At 56.1% G+C, this 24,186-nt stretch overlaps 1 protein-coding gene across 15 annotated transcripts in view; it reads left to right on the top strand.

Moving 5' to 3' along the window:
• Window positions 1-24,186, top strand: part of Ncor2 (nuclear receptor corepressor 2) — a 161,570-nt gene that overhangs the window by 91,604 nt on the left and 45,780 nt on the right. For 14 of the 15 annotated variants that reach the window (XM_021186851.1, XM_029533570.1, XM_029533577.1 and 11 more), the window contains 7 exons: window positions 647-740; window positions 2,501-2,679; window positions 6,307-6,361; window positions 8,173-8,271; window positions 18,219-18,364; window positions 19,293-19,465; window positions 20,891-20,953. In XM_021186851.1, coding sequence (XP_021042510.1) covers window positions 647-740; window positions 2,501-2,679; window positions 6,307-6,361; window positions 8,173-8,271; window positions 18,219-18,364; window positions 19,293-19,465; window positions 20,891-20,953 — 809 coding nt within the window. The remainder of the gene's footprint in view (window positions 1-646; window positions 741-2,500; window positions 2,680-6,306; window positions 6,362-8,172; window positions 8,272-18,218; window positions 18,365-19,292; window positions 19,466-20,890; window positions 20,954-24,186) is intronic. The other variant, XM_029533571.1, reaches the window with a different exon arrangement.

Genomic DNA, 24,186 nt, shown 5'->3' with positions numbered 1-24,186 from the left:
ACACTCGCGTCTAGAGGCGGATGCCGTGCTGTTTCCCGTGGGCCCCTGGTGGCCCGTGCCACACAGAGTGCCACACGCAGGGCTTCAGACTTACAGCTAGGGACCCTCAGCGCCTGTTGGGCCCAGAGCCATCACCCCTGGGTATTATCTTGCTGTCCTCACTGCTCCTACCCCATACCTGCTAAAGCTGCTGAGACTCTGCTGGGGTGGTGGGGGTAGGGGCGGTGGCAGAGGTGGCGGTGGTGGTGGTAGTATTGGGAAGGTGGCTGTCCTCACTGTGGCCATGAGGGCAGAAACCTAGGCAGGCTGTCTTCAACAAATGAGGCTAGTTGGGTGTGGTCATCTGCACTCTAGGCTCCTCAGGCTTGTCTCACCAACCCACTCAGCAGCCTGGGTTCCAGGGCTGACCTGAGGCCCAGAAACCTGCTCCTGGTCCTCGGGCTGGAGGCAGCATGGAGCTCTTGTTGGGTCTCTTGTCTTTTGTTCATGGGAGATGAACTGCCATCTTGTAGCCTCGGGGAGGCTCGGCCCTGATCTCCCCCCTCCCCATTCACCCATACATACCCTCTAGAATGTTCTACCCCATGGTCCAGGCCTAGCCTGTCAGTAGGATGCCTGGTCCTGACTGTGTCCCTCTGGTTTCCAGCAGGGTGGGTCAGCGTGGCAGTGGGCTCTCCATGTCGGCTGCCCGCAGTGAGCACGAGGTCTCTGAGATCATTGATGGCTTGTCTGAGCAGGAGGTAAGTCCACAGTGACACCACGCGCACCCTGTCGCCTCTGCATGTCCCTCTCCGTGTCCCTTACATATATTTCCTGCCACAGTGCTCAGGTGCCAGCAAGAAAGGATCCAGAGACTGCTGATGGACATGTTTCAGATGCAGTGTAGGCACAACAGCAATAAGTGGCCACGCCTGTCCCCCAAAGGGCAGAGTTGACAGGGATGCGGGCAAACCGTGGAGGGTGGCCTGGCAGGACATAGTTGGGGAAGTTCTCTGATCTGAAAAGTCTCTATGCCCAAGGGGACATGGGGAAGCTGGGTTGTGGGACAGGGACAAGTGTCCCTCTCTTTTCTCCTGCTGCCATGGTTCAGGGTGTCTGTTGAGCTTGGCGGAACTCTTAGGGGAGTCTGTGTGAGAGCGGGTGGGCCCAGCTGAGGACCGTCCCAAGGAGCTAGCCTTCTGACTCATTGCCCCCCTCGGTCCTCCCTGGGTACCCAGTGGTAACCTTGGTGACCCCAGCTATGGTCACCATCACAGAGAAGTCCAGGAAGCAGAGCAGGTGCTTGTCCCCAGTGAGGGACCATTCTGCTCTTTGGGACAGGTGTACTGTGATGACATTTGTCCCCACAGTGGACCCAGAACGCCATATACCAGGACCCTTGCTTCTTTCCTGGTGGCTCTGCTATCGGTAGAGGTGGCCATAGGACCCATGTCTCCTCTGAGCCCCCTGAGGCTGTTTACCTGGAGACCTAAGATGGGATACTGGACAGCAGCCGGTGACACCTCTGTGGCTGTGGAGTGACTATTTAAACTGTTCTCCAAGCTGAGTCCCGGTCCGTGTAGCCCTGGCCACGAACCAGGCGTGGCCGCTTCGGTGGTCTCCTTGTACACACTGACAGCCCCGTGCACCCAGCGGCCTTAGCAGCTCGGGGCCTGCACCCCACTGCAGTGCCTGGCCTTGCAGGGACATCCTCTCTCCAGAGTTCTGCTGGAAAACCTTTCCTCCCCTTGCGGACAGAAAGCAGAACTCAAAAATCCACAAGCGACAGCTGCGGGGCCATCCTTGCTGGCAGGCAGGTGGCTGTGGTCAACCCCTGTCCCATTGATGTGGATGCAGGCATGGGTTTCATTTCCTCTGGTAGCAGGGAGACCATGGTCCTGTCCACCCACACATTAGACCCTTCCCTGGGTCCTAACCACCCAAGAGTGCTGTGGCTGCCACCTCTTGGGGAAGCCATTGCCAGAACAAGGCTGGAGACAGAGTCTGGGTCAGAACCAGAGGGTGCTGGGCAGGAGACACTCGGAAACTCGGCAGCAGCTTCCCCACGTGGATGGGCGGCGGGGCAGCCACAGAAGGGCGGTGATAGAAAAGCCAGGGTGTAAAGTCTGGGCTAGAAAGTGACCAGGTCCCCTGCATACCCTGTGTTGTCCCCTGGATTTCTGGTCCTAAGCCAGACATGTGCCATCCCGAGAGTGTGTGGAGCTGGGCTGGGCTGTGTCCTGTCCCTGTTGTCATGGTGTTTTATTACGCTGTCTTTGTGGGGGTGAGATTCATGGCCTCTCCTACTGCAGATAAGGCCTCATGCTTTGCACTGAATTTATAGCCCTTACTTTCCTTAACCGCCCCACGCCTCTAAATCCTTGCCAGCGCCAGCGCCAGCCACTGCTAGCTTTTAATTCATCATCCCTCCCCTAAGGAATGTCCAAGGGCCAGGGCACCCACTCCTCACCTGCCAGGCCCCGCGCTTGCCCTCTGACCCTGACCCTGTGCTCTGTCGCAGAACCTAGAGAAGCAGATGCGCCAGCTGGCCGTGATCCCGCCCATGTTGTACGACGCAGATCAGCAGAGGATCAAGTTCATCAACATGAACGGACTCATGGATGACCCCATGAAGGTGTACAAGGACCGTCAGGTTACCAACATGTGGAGCGAGCAAGAGAGGGACACCTTCCGTGAGAAGTGAGTGTCATCCTTGGCGTGCATCCTCTCTGCTCCCGCCGTCTAGTCCCAGGGATACTGTCCAGAACTCTTCCTGCTCTGGTGGTACAGGGGGTCCTCGGCCTCTCTCTCTCTCTCTCTGCCTCCATGGGAGTCTTACGTATTTGTCTCCTCGCAGGTAATGGATGTGTGTCTCCTTGTCCCTCTTAGCATTCATTCAGCCAGACAGTTCCTGCTGCGGAGGCTCAGAGAGGGGAAGACGCCTGACAGGGACCCAGAGCTGCATAGAGCGGAGGCCCGGTGCAGCTGGCTAGCCGGGATGGAAAAGCCGTGTGATGTGGGGAAGTTCAGTGATCAGGAGCAGGCTGAGGTTGAGGTCGTTAGGAGATGAAGCTCAGTTGGGTGTGGTGGCTACGCCTTTAATCCCAGCACTAGGCGGGCTGAGCCAGGGACATCTCTTCAACTACCAGCCCGGCTCGATCTACACAGTGAGACCCTGCTTCAAAAAGTGGGTCTCCGGGAGGCCCCTCCAGGACAGTCTGGGGGAGCCGAGTCTACAGCTCCTGGGTGGAAGAAAGACCATGGCAGCCCAGAGTGAGGACCTGAGATGTGGTCTGTCTCCAGGGAGAAAGAGATATCCCCCATTTGGGGGGACCCCAGAAGAGGTGGTGGTATAGATGTCACGATACTATTCTTCCGTATGTTATTTGGAGCAGTACTCTGTAAACACTCCACCTAGAAGCAGAACCCCTTCCTCAGAGAGGACCAGGACCTCTGAGAGGCTAGAGAGTAGAAACTGAAGCAGGGACAGGAGCCGGCATGTTGCCCAGGAGGGTCTGGGGAGAGGGAGGTTCGTGTGCCTCAGGCCTCCAGGGAGCAGAGTGGCTGACCTGTTTTCCCTCTGGAGAGACCCTTGTCTGCCCCAGAACTTTTCCTGATGTCTGCTGGGGGAACAGTTGTCCAGGGTCAGGCTGTACCTGCTCTTGGAAGGATGCTGTCCAACAGGCTGGCCCCATCCCAGATCACAGACAGCTTGGCGGCTGTACGGGACTTGGGCACAAGCGACAGTCTTCAAAGTAGCTTTTGGCCATGGAAACACACACACACACACACACACACACACACACACACACACATCCTCTGAGTGAGTCTCATGTCCCCAGCATAGCACAGATAGTGGGAGACATACCGTACCTTGGGGAGTGGCTCCTATGGGCAGCTCCGGTCAGGAGCTCCATTCTTCATCTCTTTGTGGCCTGTATCTAGGACTCTTGCATCTAAGACTCCTGTTCTCTGTCTGGTGTGTTTTCCAACCTGACTCAAGATAGTGGTCCTGAGGTGGCAGAGGCCCTGTGTCCTGGTTCCCTGGTGGCCTGCTGTTTGAATGGGTGAACACTTAGGGGTACTTTCAGTGGCCGAACCTCCCTAGGGAAGTCTCTTCGCTCTTCAGACCCAGTGATTTACTCTGATAATTCCATAGCTGACAACCCGATGACCAGATGTCTACTGGCGCCTCTTCTGTCTACACAAGGCATAGCAACATTATGTTGGTCTTTGAAGGATGACGGTCTCCCTGGAGGGCTTTCTTGCCAAGGTGCTGATGGCATCTAAACTGACCTGAGAATAATGCAGATGTCACTCACAGACTGCATGGCCATGCACAAGCCAGCCTCAGTCTCCTCCTGTGTAAAACAGGCAGATTGTATATTTATAGTATTCTCCTTGGGCCTATGGCAGCTCCAAGGCAGGGCAGCTCAGCATAGGCCTTGGCTCCTGTGGGAAGCAGTCAGGAACTGGTGGCAGCCACTTCTGCCCCAACTGGAGAAGCTAGGATACCCCGCCCCTTCTGTAAAAAGGTGATGATTTGCATAAGACCTGCTGTCCCCCATTCTTATTTTGGGGTCAGTCATAATACCAGATTTAACGGAAGTCCCCACGAGCAGTCATTGCTCAGAATGTTTTAGGGGACACTAACTCAGGAAGGCCAAATATGCTTTGTAAAGGCCCAGGTGGTGCATGTGTGTGCGCACGCACAGGTGAGCTTAGGATGACCTCGCCATGGCTGGTCTTGAACTCTCCTGCCTCACCTCCCCAATGCAAGGGTCATAGACATAAGCCACCGTGACCTGCCCATGTTACTATTATTATAATTTTATTTTTCTTAAGGCCGGGCTTTTTTATGCAGCACAGACTTGTCTTTGAACTTGGAAACTTCTTGCCTCAGCCCATCTAGGCGTGTGCTGCTGTGGTTGACTTCTCTTTGGAGCCTTACTGGCCTGTGGCCAGTTAAACCTTAGATGTACAACCCTATACATGCGTCCTCGGCAGCGATTTGAAGTGCCCAGGCCAGGCTGAACATAGGACCTCATGTGGGCCTATCTCTTGATACCCCTGAGCCTCTTGTTTTAGTTCTCAGATGAGGTCTCTCTAAATGGCCCTGCTTGGTTTGATACTCACTGCACCCCATGCTGGCTGTCCACCTGCCTCAGGCTCCTGAGTTGCTGGGTTACAAGGTTTATCATCAGACCTGGCTCAGCTTGTCTCCAGTGAACTGTGGTGGGAAGAGGGACAGGAGCCCTGCAATGTCTTGACTTAAATTCCTGGTGTCCTGGGACCCATCCCTGCCTAGAGAAGTGCTATAGAAGGGATGGGGGCAGGGCAAGAGTGGTACCCTAGGCTTTCCTGCCATCTGGGTGGGCGGGGCCCTGGAAGGGTAGCCACCATCCTGCTAATCTGCTACCTCTGCTTCCTTGGGAAGAGTTTAGAGGCTCTTCCGGATTCCCCAGTGTCTGGCGGGGAGAACGGGAGGGGCCTCTGGCCTTCTGCCCAGCCACCTGGAGGCCAGGCAGGGCAGCCCAACACAGACTGCACACTGGTGGGAACTGGACCGGTACTGCTGGCAGCCATTTCTTACTCCCACCCCCACCTCCCCATCCTACTTTGGGACATACTAGGGTGGTGGCAACTCATTGGAGACGGGGGCAGGGCCAGTGACGCCACCCAGCACCCTTAGGGTGTGAGCAGGCCTTGACCCTATCCCCACCCCCTCAGCTGCCTGGCCGTGACATTTCAGCTGGCCGGCTTTCCCAGTAATGCTTGGGCTTCGCAGGAAGCTGGTGGCTTGGCGCCAGTTCCCGCCACCCCCTGCGGCTCCAGCCACTTTTGGCTTTTCCTGGGCATCCAAGGCTCTGCTCCAGCACTCGGGAGGCCTCGGTGCCTGGCTTGTCCAACCTCGCCCAGGCAGGCTTAGCTTGGCGTAGGCTGGGCCTGGCCGGGCCGAGCCAGGGCGAGCCAGGCCCAGCTTTTTAGACCTGGCTGGGGAGAGAGACAAAAGCATATCTGGGGAGGTGGGGGGACCCCACTGGCAAGCTGAATGCCATGTCCTCATTTTTCCTGGAAGCTTGCGGCAAGACAAACAAATGTATTTTCAAAGGCATTACAGCCAGTGAGTCACTCGGAGGAACGCCCTGGACCCTGGTCCCTGCCCCGAAGCCCTTCCCACGCCCTGAAGATCTGCTAGTGGGGCGGCGCCCGCCAAGCCAGGCTGGAATGGCAGGCACTGGGCACTCTCAGCTCTTGGTTGTCCTGTAGGGCCTCCCTCAGCTTCAGCCTGGCCTCAACATTGGCCTGTCCTTCTCTTCCCCCCAGATTCATGCAGCACCCCAAGAACTTTGGCCTGATTGCCTCATTCCTGGAGAGAAAGGTGAGTGCCATCCCTGGCTGGCAGAGCCGGGCACTAAACCGGCTTGCCATCCACTCCCGAGGGCCGATGTCTGGGCTGGGTGGAGCGCTTGCCCCTCCTCTGACTCTCCGGCCAGCTCCATCCTTTTTTCCTGCCTCCACCTCCTTCCTCAGGGGGTAAGCCAGGCAGGCCCCACCCGGGATGGGGAGGAGCCTCAGGCTTCAGGCCCAGGCCGCCCAGGAAAGCTGAGGGGACTGGCATCACGCAGCCATTTGCCCAGCACACTGGGTTGGGCGCCGTTTCTGAGAGTTTTGCCACGTTCCAACCGAGGCCTTGTGGCCAGGAATGGCCTGCGTCCAGGTCTGTGTGTGGAGTAATCTCCCGGGCCCTTGTCCTGGGTATTATGGGTTTTCTGACAACTCTCGATACCACCACTTCTGGTGTGTGGCTGACACGTCTATGATTCTGAATAAACCTTCATGCAGAATTGATATTTGAACCCAACCTGTTTCCCCAAACTAGACCCTGGAGCGTTCTCTGGCTCTGCCTCTCATCGGGAAGGAGTCACATGTCCCCAGAGGGCAGTTAACTGGCTTTTACTCACATACCAGGCTAGTCTGCAGTACGTGAGCAACCTTTGGTGGGCAGGTGGCAGCGTTGGCTGTGTGCTGGAGTTGGTCCTGTAGGCCCAGCACCTCAGACTACCAGGGCCCACCCTTGCGGGCTGTAGTTGGTATCTAGACCCTCAACAGTGGGATGTCCAGCCTGGCTGGCCCCCTGCCCTGAGTCTGCCCAGGGATGCTGGCAGCTGGTGGGAGGTGGGACCCGGGATCTAGGCAGCCATTTTCAGAGACTGAGATCATTCCTCACGGTTTTCTGGGGGGCTGATATAGTCTGGAGAGATGGGACCCTCTGGGATCTGGGACGTGAAGAATCAGTGTTGGGAACCAGTGTTATAAATAGCCTACCTGTCTGGTGATGCTATGCATCCTGATGGGTGTGGGTGACTCAGTAGTCCTAGGTTTAAGGCTAGGGCTCCACAGAGCCAAAATGGCTCTGAAATTGGTGGTTGAGTAAGGCTGTGGGGGAGGGAGGAGGAGGGGACTCTGAGGGCGAGAAGCACTCAGAGAGGGCGTAGATGAAGCGCATCAGAGCTTCTAGGACACAGGTTGGCTGCTAAGGCCATATCATCTTCCTGGGCTGGCTGGCACACAGTTCCTCCGGTGGGTCATGGGTGTGGGCAAGGGTTGGCTTGGGGGACCCCGTGGAAATAGTGTTTTTGTTCATGGCATACTCCAGGAGTGGCCTGATGTGTAGGCAGCTGGGGTCTGTCCCACCCCACAGTCCTCGTGGTCCCTGGCTTGGCACTAGGTCAAACGTGACAGGCGTGGACATCTCAGACTCGGTCGCCACTGCAGGCGTCCATTGAAGCTTCCTGTCTGGGACACTTAAATTCTGGGAGAGGTTGTTCAGGATCCCGATGTCAGGGAAGGAGCACAGAGCCATACTGGGTTTGCGGCTGTGATGTCATCACTGTTACGTACAGTTGCAAGAACAGGGCCTGTGTTGATAGCCTGTGACTCTACTACCTGTCTCTCCATGCCAGGCTCTGTCCTGTGTGTGTCTCATTCAGAATAACTCACTTGATCAGCACAATCTGTGTCTGTATGTCACAAGCAAGCTGGTCGGTATTCAGAGACGTTAGATATTTTCCCCAGGGCAACCCAGCTAGCTTGTCATCAGAGGACCTAGGATTTGAACTCAGGCCTCTGGCTGCTACTATGAATTCTCTCACCCCATACACCCCTCAGCATCTTCTCTCTGCTCCACAGACGGTAGCTGAGTGTGTCCTCTACTACTATCTGACCAAGAAGAATGAAAATTACAAGAGCTTGGTGAGGCGGAGCTATCGGCGCCGCGGCAAGAGCCAGGTAAGATGTGTGTGGCTGCTTGGCTTTGGAGACCAGGCCCCTGCACTTGAGGGACACTTGCTGGGTGGTCAGTGTCCTTGATGATTGGCGTCATACAGTTCTACCGTTAGGGCTTCCTCTATAGCATCTAACCTGCAGAGGGTGTTCGCAGGGTACAGAGGCGGGAACAGCAGCCGCTTCTGACTTAGCTAGGGTGTCCCTGGTTCAGAGTTGGCCAGGCCATAGTCCTTACTGTTACAAGGTCACATGTCAGAACTGGAGGGATAGCTCAGCAGTTAAAGAGCATTGGCTGCTCTTACAGAGGACCCAAGTTTGATTCTCAGCACCCACATGGTGGCTCATAACCATCTGTAACTCCAGTCCGAGAGGATCCAGTGTCCTCCTCTGGTCGCCGTGGTATCAAGTACACACACAGAGCAGAGATGAATGTGCAGAGAACACCCATACACAAAAGTGGGAGCCTATTTTCAAAGTACAGACTGCTCAGGACAATCTGGGGAATCCTACTAAGCTTTCCTAACTCCCCCTTCACTGGTGGATATGTGCGGAGATATATAGCCAATACTCACCATGTCCGAGTCATGCCTTGGTATCTAGAGTGAGCCTAGAGTGCCAGCCCCTGGCGGCTTGAAGTTCTGCTCTCTGCCTGCTGTGTAAATAAAGCTTTATTGGCACAGAGCCACTGCACAGCCTGCAGCCTGCAGTGTCACCATCCACCTTTAGCAAAAGCTGGCTGATCTTGGAAAGATGTTTAAAAAATGCAGGAAATACACAGGGCCCTGATAACACAGAAGCCAGGGGTTCTGGGGGTGTGGCCTTTGGGAGGTGGGGAGAGATTTTGAGGTGGGGAGAGATTTTGTGGCGTTCACCTTCTCCCAGATTGGCAAAGGTCAGGAGCATCACGGACAGGGACTGCCGTCCCACAGAACAGCCGTTTCCTGGCCCACTTAAGCAAAGTGCAGATCGGGAGGTCAGTCTGCTGAGACAAGCAGGGCACCCCAGTAAAAATGCCCCCCAAGTTAGTAAAGTGCCTGCTCTGTGAGCGAGAGAACCCTAGATCCACACACTCGTAATCCCCGTGAAAGAGAGGTGGAGACAGGACACTCGGTCTTGCTGGCCCGTCAGGCTGTCTAATTGATAAGCTGTAGCCCCTAGAGAGACTCAGTCTCCGAATACAAGGTGGACGGCTCCTGAAGAACAAAACCTGAGGCTGACCTCTGGCCCTCCGTACACACGTGCACACAGGCATGGGCACAGATACACACACATGCGCGCATGTCCCAGGAAACACCCAGGGCCCAGTCTGTGTCCAGTCTGGGTTTGAAGGATGGCTGGGCTCACAGGATGGCTGGATTTGAAGGATGGCTGGATTTGGTCTGGGGCTGTGGTTTTCTAGCTCATTTTATACGCCCACAGTGAGCTGGCTAGCTTATGGTTCCGACAGATGTGTGACTCCGCAGTGATGTGGCACAGAGTAGTGGGCATGCTAGAGGTTTGGCTGGGGCATTCAGGAATTTTCTAGGCTGACGGACAAAAGGTCAGTTGGACACCCATTGGAAAGTGTGGTGGGAGGCGTGGTTTACGGAGACATGGGGCCCTGTGTAAATCTCTGCACCTATCCCTGTAAAGATAAGTAGGGGGATGCTGCTCCCTGCCGTGGTGATGGTGGTGGTAGTGATGGTGATGATGATATTGTTGTTGTTGGTGGTGGTGATGATGATGATGATGATGATGGCGATGATGGTGATGATGGCGGTGATAATTGTTCTGGTAATAACACTGGTGATCATGATCTTTAGTGATGATGGTTGATAATGGTGGTGGTAATGATGTTGGTGTTCGTTTGGTTTGGTTTTTCATGAAAGGGTTTCTCTGTGTATTCCTTTCTGTCCTGGAACTTGCTCTGTAGACCAGGCTGGCCTTGAACTCAGGGATCCACCTGCCTCTGCCTCCCAGGCAACTGGGGTTAAAGGTGTGTGTCACCGTCACACAGCCTGATGGTGATATTGGTGATGCTAGTGACTGACTGTCTTGGTGACTTTTCTGCCGCTGAGATAAAATACCATTGCCAAGGCGACTTACAGAAGAACGAATTTACATGGGCTTCCCATTCTTCCCAAGAGTTAAAGAGTACAATCCCGGTCGGGAAGCTTGGCAGCCAGTGGCAGGTGTGGCACAGGAGCAGGAGTGGTCATATCTAGAACCAGCACCAACTCCAAGCGGAGAGAACAAAGTAGGGGTAGCAGTTGGTCCTTATATCTCAAGCTCGCCTCTGCCGACAAACGTCCTCCGATAAAGCCACACCTCCTAAGCCTCCCCAAACAGAGCCACCAGTTAAGAGTAGCCATGGTGACTATAGTACGTGTGATCACGGTGCCGTCTCATGCACGTGAAGGTGAAGCAGGGTTCTTGGTGATTCCCTTTCTACTTTCGAGAGCTGGGATCCTAACTAGCTAAAGGAGCACCCACAGGGTCAGACTCACTCCCTAGGCTGTGTGAGCTGAGGGAGGACGGACGATTGCTCTGCTCTGCTCGGATCGTTGGGTAGTGGGGCCTGCCTGTGGTCTCTGCTCAGCTGTACTGCCGCTGGGCCTCTGTCCTCTCGGGACGGTTTGTCAGGCTCCGGGCTGTGATGCCATTCCCCGAAACAGGGCTGAGGGTGGAAAGCGGCTCCTACTGAGGGTGTCCTGTGAAGCCGAGCAAAGCCCAGCCTCATCCAATGTGGTTCTGTCCGTTTGCTACTTCTGCCTGCTCCTCTTTCCTGGAGGAGGCATGCCTGCTCCCAGGAGCTGGTGGGGGCCGTCTGTCTACCCGGTTGCTATTTTTGTCTCTTTCTTTGTTCCTCATCCTCTGCTCCGGGGTGGCCCCTGTGTGAAGATGCTCTGGTGCCTGTGGTCCTAGTGTGGTTCCTGTGGCTCCCGGCCACACTGTTGCTTAGGAAAGCCACATGTGGCCATTCTGCCTCTCGGCACACCAGCTGCCACCACTCAGAGGGCTCCTCGAGAAATGCCTGTTTGGTGCTAGATGTGTGTGCTCATCTGGGAATGTATTGAGCGCTTCCTGCATGCTGTGATTGGAGAACCATTGGGGGGGGTCCATGTGTAACAGTTCAGAAAGACACTGCGCATTCCAGGAAGCCATCCCCACTCTCAGACTCACGAGGGAAGAGTTGCAAGGTAGTACTGGGTGCTTAATTTCCCAGCTGTTCTCCTCGGGCTCTGCATTCTACGTGCCACCTTAGAGCAGCTGTGCTTCCTGACTGGCTGTCCCCTTGACCAGCCCAGAGGCTGGGGCCTCCTCTGCTCTCAGTTCTGCCTTGATGGGCTTGAACCAAGAAAGCAGTGGAGGCAGAGGGGTAACCCTAGGGACACCTGGGCATTTAGTGCCCAGCTCTACCTGCAGGGACTGGGATGGGCGTCGGTGGAGATGTGGACTTCCAGGTTTGCCCCTCTCCGGTTGCTAGCATGTCCGGCCCAAGACTCTGGTTCTTCGGCATCTGCTGTTAGAGTGACTCCAAGAGTGTCAACCCTGGGGGCCAGCACCCAAACAAGCAGCGTGGTGGGAGGGGAAGGGGAGCCTCAGACACCCTTCAGGCCCTTTCTGGAGTGTCCCTGAAAAGGTTGAGATGGCCACGGACAGGTCTCTAGAACGTGTCTCCTGCGTGTGACAGGTCTCTGTCCCCCACCAGCCCTGTGTCACAGTGCTTATTCAGGGGTCACATTTGAAAAACCGCAGTGGTTATAAGCCCCTCATGACAGTCATTGGGTATCAGTGGTGGCCACCAGTGTCCAGTCTCATCTCTCAGCCCTCCTGGCCAAGAAAGAGGGAGACTTTCCCCGACCTCAGCTGCCCATGGGTGAGGCGTGTAGCTGGCCGTGTGGAGTGGTAGACTTATCTGTGGCTTAGCGATCAGGGCAGCTCCCATTCTAGAAGCGTCTCTGGCCTTTGCCTACGGTGAGGCAGGCTCAGGCATAGGCTCTGGGGACAGTGACCTCCTGAACCCGTTCTTTGCACCTCTCCCTGAGCTGCCCCATTGGCTAATGGGCCTGACTGGACATCAGTCTGATGACAGCTCCTGGTCCCTAGCCCAGATCCGCCCCAAGAAGTATCATGGGCTGTGATGCCTGCCACACGGGGTGACATTCTAAGCCCAGAGCCTGCGGATGCCCAGCCGTGACCAGTTGGCAAATGCTGTGCCCCTCCTGTGGTGGAGAGGGACCTGTGATGGAGCAGGCGTGTCCCTGAGGGTAGACTAGAGCTTTTTCCTGCATAGGCAGGACATGAGCAGGAAGTCTGTCCTGGACTCCTGACCTCCGGACCCTTTTGCTGAGGGGGAAATCAGTGGCGGAGGTTCTTCATCTTCACTGATGTCAGCCCTCACATCCTGGCCCACGGTGTTCTGTCGGCTGCCCCCTGACCCTCTGTCACACTGCTCTTCCTGGCCTTGGCCACACATGCTGCTCAGACTCTCTGCCTCCGTGTGTTGCTTCCGCTTCTTCCTTTCTCTCTGTGTGGCCCTGTCTCTTCTCTGTTTCTGCCATCTGTGTATATGTCCGTCCATCTTTGTCTCTGTAACCCCACGTCACCTCCTTTTTATTCCTGTCTCACCTCTTCACCCACCTTCCCTGTGTCTGCCTGTCTGTCCATCTGTCTGCTGGACACTGCCTTCCTAGCTCTCTTTTCTCTGTGACCCCATGTCATCTCCCTTTGTCCCCAGCTCACCTCTTTATCTACTTTCTCTCCCTCGCCTTCCTACTTTGCTCTGGTTGCTTGCCAAGGGACAGGTGACCTTGTTCCCAGGCAGGGCCCAGATTACCTGCTCAGGAGCAGAGGGACCAGAGGCCCGGGGCAGCACCGAACAGACTTGGGCAGTGGATGACCGCCACTCTCCCCTTGAGGACCAGCTAGGTTCCCCTTACCTGTGAGGTAACCAGAGACTGATGGCTGGAGCCTGTGTGTCACACTAAGCCACAGTGCCTTGGCTAGGCCATTTGGTTGTTGGTTATCGGTGAGGGTATGTGCTGTGCCGCCGACCTTAGTAGTAAGGCTCCATCCAGCCTTAGGTCCGATGCTCTTGGCTGCAGTCCATGGCAGACTGGCTGGCTGCTTTACTGCGGATGTCCTGGGCAAGGCAGAGCTGTATCAACTTAGGGCCAGCAGAGAAGGCATCTCTGGTTCCCCGTCTGGCTCCACGCTGACTGGGGAATCCTCTCAGAGGCCCTCCTCCAGGTCCCCAGTCTGTCAGATGTGCCTTGTGGGACCCTACTCAGGACTGGCAGCTGGGGAGGGAGCCCAGGAGGCAGGAGAGGCTGGACCCTACGACTGGAAGGAACTGCATCACTTCTGTGGGAAATGAGATAGGTTCAAGACTGGGCCAGGATACATAGCACAGGGGACCCAGCTCCCCCAACCACCCAAACTGCCTTAAGGTGGGAAGTGTGGGTGCTGCGGGACATCGTCCATCACTCTGCCAGTGCTCCTAAAGGCTACTTACTGCTAACTAGATCGGTAGCACTGGGAGCCGCCCGTCAGCAGAGGCCCTGCTGCCCGTAGTTGGAGTTGGATGACTTCACTGCGAACGAGACAACTGAGGTCCCCAGACAGCCACTTGTGGAGGATTGCTGAAGTCCTGGGGGCCATGTGATCAAGAGTAGCTTTCAGGGCTCTGATCCCTTGAAGGGACAGACAAGCAATAAGAAGGAATTGATCAGGCAGAAGGCACAGTGGGTGCAAAGGCCACAGGAAGGGACCCTTCAGTCGCCTCTGTCTGAGGGCAGGAGGGAAGTGAGAACAAGCTAACGTGTATGTGGAGGTAGGCCCAGCCTGGATGTCCCGTGTGATTACTCTGGTGGCAGGGTAAGGGGTGTGTGTGTGTATGTGTGTGTGTGTGTGTGAGAGAGAGAGAGAGACAGAGACAGAGACAGAGACAGAGAGAGCGTGAGTGCACGAGTGACCTTCCATATCACCATCAACCAAGAAAATGCACCGGAGGCGTGCGCACAAACTGATGAGGGCATTTTCTCAGGGGAGATTCTCTCTACCTAAATGACTCTAGCTTATGTCAATTTGACATAAAACTAGCCAGCACACCTACTGAGGCCCCCCAGCAATCCCCAGTTGAGGATTTAAAATGGGGCCTTGGGATTGGTGGTACAGCTCAGGGAGGGGTACAACCCTTGGCTAGCTTGTGCCAAAGCCCAGGGCTCCGTCCCAAGGTTCTGTGAATTAATAAGTAGATAAGCCATTGGCCACCATGAACGGACTTCTGGGCAGGTGTCCCATGGTGCTCTGTAGACGTGTCTGCAGGGCAGAGCAATTCGGGAAAGCTCCGACAGTTAATGCGGGAGCCACCGTGGCGTGTATGAAGTGCCGCTGCTCTCAGGTAACTTCTTACTCCTGCCAACTCGGACTCGGGCCTCGGGATTGCTGAAGCACATACCATCCTGCTCCACCAGCAAGCAGTGGGAATGACTTCACAGTATAGGCTGCCCCTTGGAGGGACCACACGACTCAGCCCCTGATGTCTAAAAGCTCATCTCTGGCCTGGCATGGTGGCGCACACCTTTAGTCCCAGCCCCCAGGCAGCGAAGGCGGGATGTTCTCTTTGGGTTTGAGACCGGTCTGTATTATATCTTGAGCTCCGGGCTAACCAGGGTGACATAGTGACAACAACAGAAAGCCCTGCCCTCTGTTAATGATAGTGTGGCCACGCTTTATGCTCTTGCTGTTCCACACCCTCAGGTGACTCCAGCACACCTCTGGTGAGGGCTGAGCCTGCATCCCTGGCTGTGTGTCCCTGGGAGAGATGGATGGTGTGCCCAGAGCAGGCCTGAGGCCGCACCACGGGCCGCAGGCTGTGTTGCTCCGCTCTGACCCCCAGCCCTGTTGGCCCCCACCCAGCCAGCCTCTCCCCTTCTCCACACAGGAAGCTCTTACGACTCACTTGTGGGGCGTTTGGTTTGTCGGTCCTTGGTAGTGCAGTGTTTATTGAATGAGCGAGGGGCGGAGTGTATTAGTCAGGGTGGCTGTGCACTCTCAGCTTCTCCTTTGTTTATTTAAGTTTGGGATGGAATCCAGGGGCTCCCCCATCCCTTCCCTTGATCTTGTCCTCCACAGAGCCCTGAAGACCCAGCACAGGGGCTGGGTCCTACCGGGCCTGCTTCCTCACCCAGAGGGTCTCGGTGACTCAAGACCACACAGGGCCCTTTGTGCCCTTTGAAGGTTCTCTTAGGGCTTTATTGCTGTGAAGAAACTCCATGACCAAAGCAACTCTTATAAGGGTCAACATTTAATTAGAGGTGGCTTACCATTTCAGAGGCTCGGTCCATTATCGTCATGGCAGGAAGCGTGGGAGCATCCAGGCAGGCTGGTGCTCTAAAAGGATCCGAGCATCCTCCATCTTGACCCGAAGGCAGCCAAGGGCAGAGTCCAGATCACCTTGGCCAGACTTCAGCACATATATGAGACCTCAAAGCCCCCCCTTCAAAGTGACGCACTTCCTCTAACGAGGCCACGCCTCCTAATAGTGCCACTTCCCATGGGCCGTGCACATTCAGACCATCACAAAGGTTTTACCTCGGCCGTCCCTCTACACCTCAGTCCTGACCACGTCAGCTTCAGAACACGTTCTGTCAGATGGTTCTCTACACTTCTGGGGGGCTCGGCACCTGTAAACAAGAGTTTGTTTAGGGTAGGAATGGCAGATCTGCTGACTTGGAGGAACCAAGAGTCCCCGAGGAGGCTATCTTTGGGGTTCCATCTGGCTGCAGGCTCTGCTAGGAAATGCTGTGTGGACTTAGATGGATCGCTTTACCTCTCTGTGTCTTGTTCTCATCTGCGGAACAATGTAATGTCAGGGTTGTTGGGAGGAGCAAGAAGCGGGCCATGTGATGTGAGAGCAGTCCCATCCCGTACGTGCCATCAGCTGACACCTGGCCTTACTCCTGTGCTCTTCTGAAAGGAAAAATGGGTCCTAGCAGAGAAGAGCAGATACCTGAAGCTCCCTGTGGATCCTTTCAGGGTGTCCCCAGTTCTGTGATCTGGGGGTGGGGGACATACATGGTCACCTTGCCCTTAACTGATGAATTGCCACTGAATACTGCATGTGTGGGAGTCATGGGGAAGGTGCCATTCTGCTTCTCATGGCTCTCCAGGCTGGGGCTGGGGCTGGTGTGTGTGTGTGTGTCTGTGTGTCTGTGTGTGTATTTCCCCTCATCCTTCCTGCCATGGCTACAGAAACCCTGCCGGTTTCTCACTGTGGTCCGAGGACCTTAGCAGCAGACTTGCAAGGGGCTAGGTAAACATGTGGAGCCTCGGGTTAGCCTAGAGTCAGCCTATGGCCAAACTCCACTTCCCACTTGCCTTTGTAAATAAAGCTTTATTGGCACGTGGCCATTCCCATTTGCTCACACAGTGGCAGAGCCAAGCCCAGGTGCCTTGAAACCTACAGGCTGTCCAGCCTGAAGTCCTTTAGATAAGAACTTGCCAGCCAGACTGCAATGGGCTGGAACAACCTGGGAGAATTTATTTCATTTTTATTCGGATGGTTTTGAGACAGGATCTCACCATGTAGCCCTGGCCAGCCTTTTTTGATTGGCTGCAGTCTTTCTGCCTCTCCTTCCCAGGTGTTGGGGAGTTGGGGTCACATGTGTGCACCACTACTTGTGACTAAGCGGGGACATTAAAAATATTGATGCTGCCCCCATCCTGGGATCACTGACCTTGGCATGGATGGGGTCTGGCAGCCTCTGGCCACCAGAAAGCACAGCTGCCCAAGAGGTGTGGCTGGCCAGTGCTACCAGCCAGACATGCAGACCGGGACTTGCCAGCCTGAAGTGGCTGGTCACAGGGACCCAGTACCCGCTTCAAGTCTCCCAGGAGCCAGGAGCAGCCAAGCATATGGGGTCATTCAGGCCAGGGCACTGTTAGGCAGAAAAGCGACTCGATGGCCAGGGCAGCCTACCCTCTGCTGTCACCCCTGTCCACAGAGGCTCAATCTGGGATGCACAGACACCTTGTGTTTCATGCCACAGGCAGCCAGATCCGAGTCCCCAACCCAGCCCTCTATGTAGAGGTGGGAGACACAGCTGAGTGGCTTGGATACAATGCCCCAGCATGAGACAGCTCAGGCCAGATGTGCTGACAGCTGTGAAGTGCAGGCTAAGCAGCAGGAATTCCTCCCATACCGCCTTCCGTCTCCTCGAGTTCTGACCCCCACTTTCCATGGCCCACCTTGGGACATTGTTGAACTGACAGGAAACCCCTTTGGTGTCAGGTTCAGGGGGCTCTGTCTGCCAGAATGAGGCTTCGCCCCTCGGCTGTATGGAGGGTTAGAGTCTGAAGGGAAGGGCCCAGGCTGGCTGACAGACATCTGGTACCCAGCCGAGGAGCCAGCCATGCATGGAACGTGGAAGTCTTGGGAGCTGGAGAGAGGCGACCCTGAGGATCCCGAGTACACAACAGTGTAGCCTTAAGAGCCCACAGTGGCTGGACAAGTCAGGTTCTTGCTCTGTGTACCAGCATGCCATGGTGTCCCTGTCTGTCCCCAGTGTACCCTAATGAGCCACTGTGCACCGATGTTTTTCTGCCAGAAAGGAACAATGAAGGAAAAGAGTTTCCCTACACACACACACACACACACACACACACACATACCCTGTGTTGGTGTGCCTGCCTGCATCCCACCTACCCCCCTACCCCCCCACCTACCCCCACCCCCACACACACTCGAGGGCTTTCTGCAGGTGTTACTCCACTGGGCTCAGAGGAGAAGGCAGGACTCGAACCCCTGTGCCTGAGTGTGGTGCCTTCTCAGCTTAACTCTGCCTCCAACCTCTCCCACCTGGCTGGCTCCCCAGCTGGCCCTGGCCTCTGCATTCACCGTCCCTCCCTTCCCCAGCTTCACCTGTCTCCTGTTTTCCCTCCTGCCTCTGCTCCCCGGGCTGTAGCAGCAGCAGCAACAGCAGCAACAGCAGCAGCAGCAGCAGATGGCACGGAGCAGCCAGGAGGAGAAGGAGGAGAAGGAGAAGGAGAAGGAGGCCGACAAGGAGGAGGAGAAGCAGGATGCGGAGAACGAGAAGGAAGAACTCAGCAAGTAAGGCCTGGCAGCTGTGCGGTGCACACCTGGGCCCTGGGGAGCAGAGCCTGGCGCCAGTTTGGAGCCCCAGTCGGTTCTCCCAGGCCTTTCCTCCCGGAAGCCTCAGCCCCCACCCCCGCTCCCTCCATCCCCCACCCTCTCTGCACACCCCTGCCCCCGCCCCCCAGAGACCTGGGAGACTGATTGCTCATTTGAGCCCTGCTCCCGGACTCATAAATCCAGACAGCCACTTTGGCACTCAGCCTTGCCTCCCCTCCAAGGCCCCTGAGGTCCACGAGGGAGAGAGGGCTGAAGGGCCTCGGGAGGGCAACATGGATGCAAGCATCTGGCAGCCCCCGCCTTCATCCTCACCCCCATCAGCACCCGCCAACCCCCAGCCAGCGGGAGAAGGTGGAGGGGCCGCAGGTGCTGTGCTGGACCCCTGCACATCAGAGCCTCCTCATTCCACGGCTCCTGCCGGTATCTTTCAGGAAGATGAATGGGTGACAGAGGCGATAAATCTGCCCCAGTTGCTTCTGAGGAGCCAGGTCCCCAGGTCATGTGCACCCCGACTGCTGGGCTGGGCTGCAATTCCCCACGCCTGCAGTCCTATATACCCTGGGCAAATTGCTCTGTAGGGGTGCAGAATTAAGTCCCCCGTGGCTGGTAAAAGGGGCCATAGAGTCTTGAAGGCCTCTGGCTGGGCTCCCTGTTTATATGGTGATGGTGTCAGCATCTCTAGAGGCCCCGATGGTGACAGGTGGAGTCAGATGATTTCATATCGGCCCTTCCCTTGATGGGGAAGATTCGCCTGCCCATAGCACCCTTTTGGCCGGCAGCAGCTCCTCCTCTCCCGCTGTGATGGAGCCACCCAAAGGTCTCCCCCAGTGGTCTTGGGGTGTCCATCCCCAGCCGATCCATCCTGGTGTCCCTTCCGTGACGGCAGGGAGAAGACAGACGACACTTCTGGCGAGGACAACGATGAGAAAGAGGCCGTGGCCTCCAAAGGCCGCAAAACTGCCAATAGCCAAGGGCGCCGCAAAGGCCGCATCACGCGCTCCATGGCCAACGAGGCCAACCACGAGGAGACAGCCACCCCGCAGCAAAGTTCAGAGCTGGGTGAGCAGGCTGGAGACTGGGGGGGGGGTGGGGGGGGACATAGGGAGATTGGTTCCTGCTAGGATTCCGTGTAGTGGGAATGAACTGCCTGTAGCTGAGGACCTGGGTCTCTGTCTTTGGGGTTAAAGTGCTTGGCTAACCGCACTCACGTTCTCCCTTTGCCTCAGCATCTGCACGTGCACAGAGAGAACTTATACACCTAACAAGGATATAAAGAGATTCCAGGAGCCTCCGAGCCTGGGTGCAGGCGGAGCCTAGGACTGGGAGGAGGCTGTGAGCCCACCCCTCCCCCACCCAGCCCCGTCGTTGTTCTAAATCAGATTGGGCCGTGTGCACATTTCCTTGGGGTGGTGATGAACTGGTAGAAGGATAGTTTTGAGATGGTCTCTTCACCTTTGTGGCTCTTGTTTTCCCTTGCCTTCTCTGGGTAAAAAGTGAGCCAGTAGGGTGAGCTGAGCTGCAGTTCCAAGGGCAGCCACCAGGGGTAGCGGTGCACACTCATCCTGTGCCCTGGGTCGTCATTTTGGGTCTCTTTTCCCAGGTTCAATTTCTCTAGTGGAGCGCAGTAGACTGTCACTCTTCTTGGGACTGGCTTGGGCTTTATGTATGAGCTGCCGGGGCAGTGTAGCTTACCTCAAGTTATGATATAATTGGGATTCGAACTCAGCCCCGCTGACCACAAATCCAGTGTGGCTTTTGTGGGTGTGTTGTCAGCTGCCACTTGGTGGCAGAGTGCCAGCAGGCCTGTGAGGCACACCTCATGTGTAAGACAATCCCATGGCTTGGACTAGACTGAAGGACAGAAAATACACTCTGGCCTCTGTCAGTGTTCCAGAATCTTCTACCCATGGCTTGCAAAACCTCCTGTGGAGGTGTCCATGGAAGGACAGGGGACTCTGAGATCCAGGAGACAGCTGGGGCCTGGCAGCAGGAAGGGACACAGTTGTATCCATTCTCTTCCTGCTTTGGACTGCTTGCTGGCCTCTCTGGCCACACCGAGCCTGCCACAGTTCTCAGCACAGTTCTCTAGAGGGTCGCCTCCAAGGAGGTGTGAAATGACCAGCTCCACACAGTGGGGTCCCTGCTCACGATTCTTCCTTTATATTTGTGACCGTGTCCCCAGGTGGACCACCCTTCCTGGCAAAGTACAAGTAGAAACGGGTCATGACCCAGTCCCTGGCCACCTGTTTCCTTGTCTGCAAATGGAGCTAGCAGACCCTCCCAGTGTAGTGGACTGTGGTGCTGCCTGTGAGAACATTGTGTGCGCGTGTGTGTGTGTGGTGTGAGGGGGGGGATTCTGTACGCAGCGCCTGGCCCCTGGGCGCGGGGCATCAGGCACTGTGGTAAGGGGTGGCTGGCCGGCTCAGAGCAGACTGTAGGGGAAGCACTCTATGGAGCGCCTACCAATGCCCGTCTTCTTTGCAGCTTCCATGGAGATGAACGAGAGTTCTCGCTGGACTGAGGAAGAGATGGAGACAGCAAAGAAAGGTAAGACGCCGTGCTGGTGTGCGGTATGCCGCGTTTGTTTGTCGCCGGCACTGGGATACCTGGCTCGCAAAGCTGCTGGTGCATCTGGCCAGGGGCAGGGGCTCTTCAGAGCCTCGGTTGAACCTGCCAGAGAACAGGTCTCTTCCTCGAGTGCTGGCCTGTATGAACTCAGAATGGCTCTGGAGCCTGTGGTTTTAAGTGTGCGAGTAGCTACCTCAACCGGTCCCTGAGGACAGGGGCCGAGGTGCTTAGTGGAGTCGCAGTCCCCTGGCCATCGAGGCCGGCCACAGGGTCAGTGACACTGGAGGGCTTCCTGTCTTCGCGCCAGTGTGTGGCTCTTATGTGGGGTCTCTGAGGTCCCCACGCTGGTGCGGGTTTGTTCTGCAAGCATTTGGAATTGGCGCCTAACTTTTGGTGGTGTGTTCCACAGTAGACCAGGCAACAGCCATAATAGTTGTATACATCACAAGGCCAAGACTAGATTTTCAAAATCAGGGAGTTGCTGGCTGTTGGTGACATGTGACTGGACTAGGCCATTCACACCCTGAGAATGACATCTGACTGCCACATCCTGCTGGCTAGACAGGACTCCTTCCCCAGCCACCTCTCTGAGCCCTGACCTTTGAGGGGACACCTCCTGGGGCCCTGGTGACATTAGCATGACCTGCCTCGAAACGACATTCATTATACCCGAGGCCTTCACTTTCCAGCTTGGTGACCTATCTCTCAGCCTCAGTTTACCCATCTCTAAGATAGGAGTGCCAGGATGGCTGCAAGGAGTTGAAGCCATCTTAGGATGGGTGGCTTTCACTGAGGGTCCCAGAACTAGTGGTTGTGAATGTCTGTCCCTACTTCTCCCATGTCCCCTGAGAGACACAAAGCCATCTGCTCGTTTAAGTGCGGCATTGCAGTGGGTTCCTGCCTTAGTTGCCACCTGATCCTTCTCTGAGATGTAGCTCCCATTCTGCCCCCTGTCATGGACAAGGAGTCCAGGCTGAAGGCCTCCCAGAGCTCCAGAGGCGGGAACCCTGAGGATCAGGGGCCAGCCCAGTTCTCTTGGCTCCCACCCTTCACACTCTGCCCCTGCCCCTGCCCCTGCCCCTGCCCCTCAGCTGTGGCTGCTCTGGCCAGGCTACGGGGTGCGAGGTGGGAACCAGTAGCTTTTATCGAGAGCTCTAACACACCTGCCACCACTGCCGCCTGTGGCTCTGGTCTTCAGGCCTGTTCCTCCCTACTCTGGTGGGGTTTGCTGAGGGTCTAATGCACCCAGCAGGAGTGTCCCAAACCTGAGAGCAGCCACCAACCTGGAGGATCCTTTAAGCGTTCCTGGTTCTCCACCTGGACGTGTGTCTTTCTTGACTGTACCCTCTTTCACCCAAGGGTGGGCTTGGCCCGGGGCCTGGGCCGTCGCTCAGACAGGACAGTGGAGCTGTCTGTTCACAGGGCTCTGAGACTGTGTCCCCAGCCGGCTTGGTGCAGTGTGCCGTCACCCCAGAGGGGCTGTGTTGTCCTTTGTTTTGTGTGTCTACATTGTGGTTTGTGGTATGAATTCTAAAAAGTCTTTACGTAATGGTCTGATCCCCATGGTTTTAATCTCCGCAAAGTCTGTGTAACAGACTTGACCACTGAAAAGCTGTCTGTTAACCTGGGCATCGTGGGGCATGCCTTGGAATCCCAGCATTTGGAAGGCAGAGGCAGGGGGATCATAAGTGTCACAGTGCGTTTAGAGCAAGTGGGAAGCCAGGATGGGCTACCTGAGACCCAGTCTCAAACAAACAAACAAACAAAAAAAAAATACAAAAAAATCATTCACCTACATTTACCCACAGTGGTATGCTACAAGCTTCCACGCCCTAGATGGAAATCCCGTACCCATTATCGGTCCCTCCTGCCCATCAGTCCAAGGGCGAGGCAGCACTAATGGACTTCCGGTCTGTGGCTGGAAGTCGTTTTGCCCTGACACTTACAGGAATGATGCCTGCTGCCACACCGGTTCTTATGCCTGGCTACACTCAGTGCTGTTTTCAGGGTGGTTCGTGTATCCGTGAGGGCTGTGGGGCTACATGAGCCACGTGAAGTGCCACCCTCCCGCTCTCACCCCCCACATTGCTTGTGGGGTCACCTGGCAACCGAGTGGTGGGTTATTCCTACCGTGGGCTCTGCGTGCTTCTGTGGAGGTCATGTGACCCCTTTGCTTTTATCCACACCTGGATCCTGGGGTCTCAGCATCCTAACTGCAAAGTGCTCATGGGAAGCGCCCGTCTTTCCCCACACCCTAAAGCTCTACTTAAGCATCCTTCTGCCTTCACCAGCCTATAGCTGTTGCCAGACACCAGGAGGCTGCTCTCTCTCCATTTTGGAAGGGCAGATCAGGGTGGGAGGGGGGTGGAATGACTCACCAGCTGGGATGGAGAGCCCTGATGCCACTGTCCCAAGGTTAGGGCCTATAGGGAGGGCTGGGAGCTCGTCCCCACCGATCCTGGGGGCCCATGTGCACCGGCCCTGCTCAGTGACATTTGAAATAGCGCCGTGAGCGCTGGCGCGGGCTGCTGCTGTGAATTACAGCAATCTGGACAATTATGGCTGCTCGGAGTGGCTGCTGATGGCTGTTCCGGAGGCGGGGGCGGGGAGGCAGGTGCGCACAGCCCGTGGTAGCTCCTTTTCCACAGCCTGTGGGGGTGAGAGGCTAAGAATGTTCCCGAGCACCCTGCCGAGAGAGTGCTGACAACTCAGAGAGGAAAATGACCCCAGCCAAGCTGTGTCCCAGGCAGATGGTACTCACCCATCCTTGGCCCAGTTCGGGGTAGCAGCCCACAGAGAAGCAGGCCCTCAGGGAACCCCAGGCAGGTAAGCAACCAGGTGTCCCCAGAGGAGGGAACATCCTCTGTAGCCCAGCTGTGAAGGACAGCTGCGGAAGCACCCAGCCCCCAGAGAAGCCCAGTTGGATTTCCTGTGTGTGTGGTCTAGACCAGTCACTTTCTTCGTGTGTATAACTGGTCCACTGGCTTCAGCACATTAGGAACATTTTTCTCTCCCTTGCCCAGGAAACCAGAGGTGCAAAGTTGAAGTGTGGGCAGGACCATGTTCCTTCCAAGGCTCCAGGGACAGTTTTGCACCGACATCCCACCTCAGGTGGTGGTCTCATGTTCCTGGCTTCCTTCCTGTCATGGCCTTGCCCCACCCCCGCACCCACCCCTGTTCATCAGGATTTCTCTTTCCCTCTCCTCTCCTCT

This window comes from Mus pahari, chromosome 23 (assembly GCF_900095145.1).
Source record: "Mus pahari chromosome 23, PAHARI_EIJ_v1.1, whole genome shotgun sequence".
NCBI classification, from domain to species: domain Eukaryota; kingdom Metazoa; phylum Chordata; class Mammalia; order Rodentia; family Muridae; genus Mus; species Mus pahari.
This window is presented reverse-complemented; position numbering and strand designations above follow the sequence as displayed.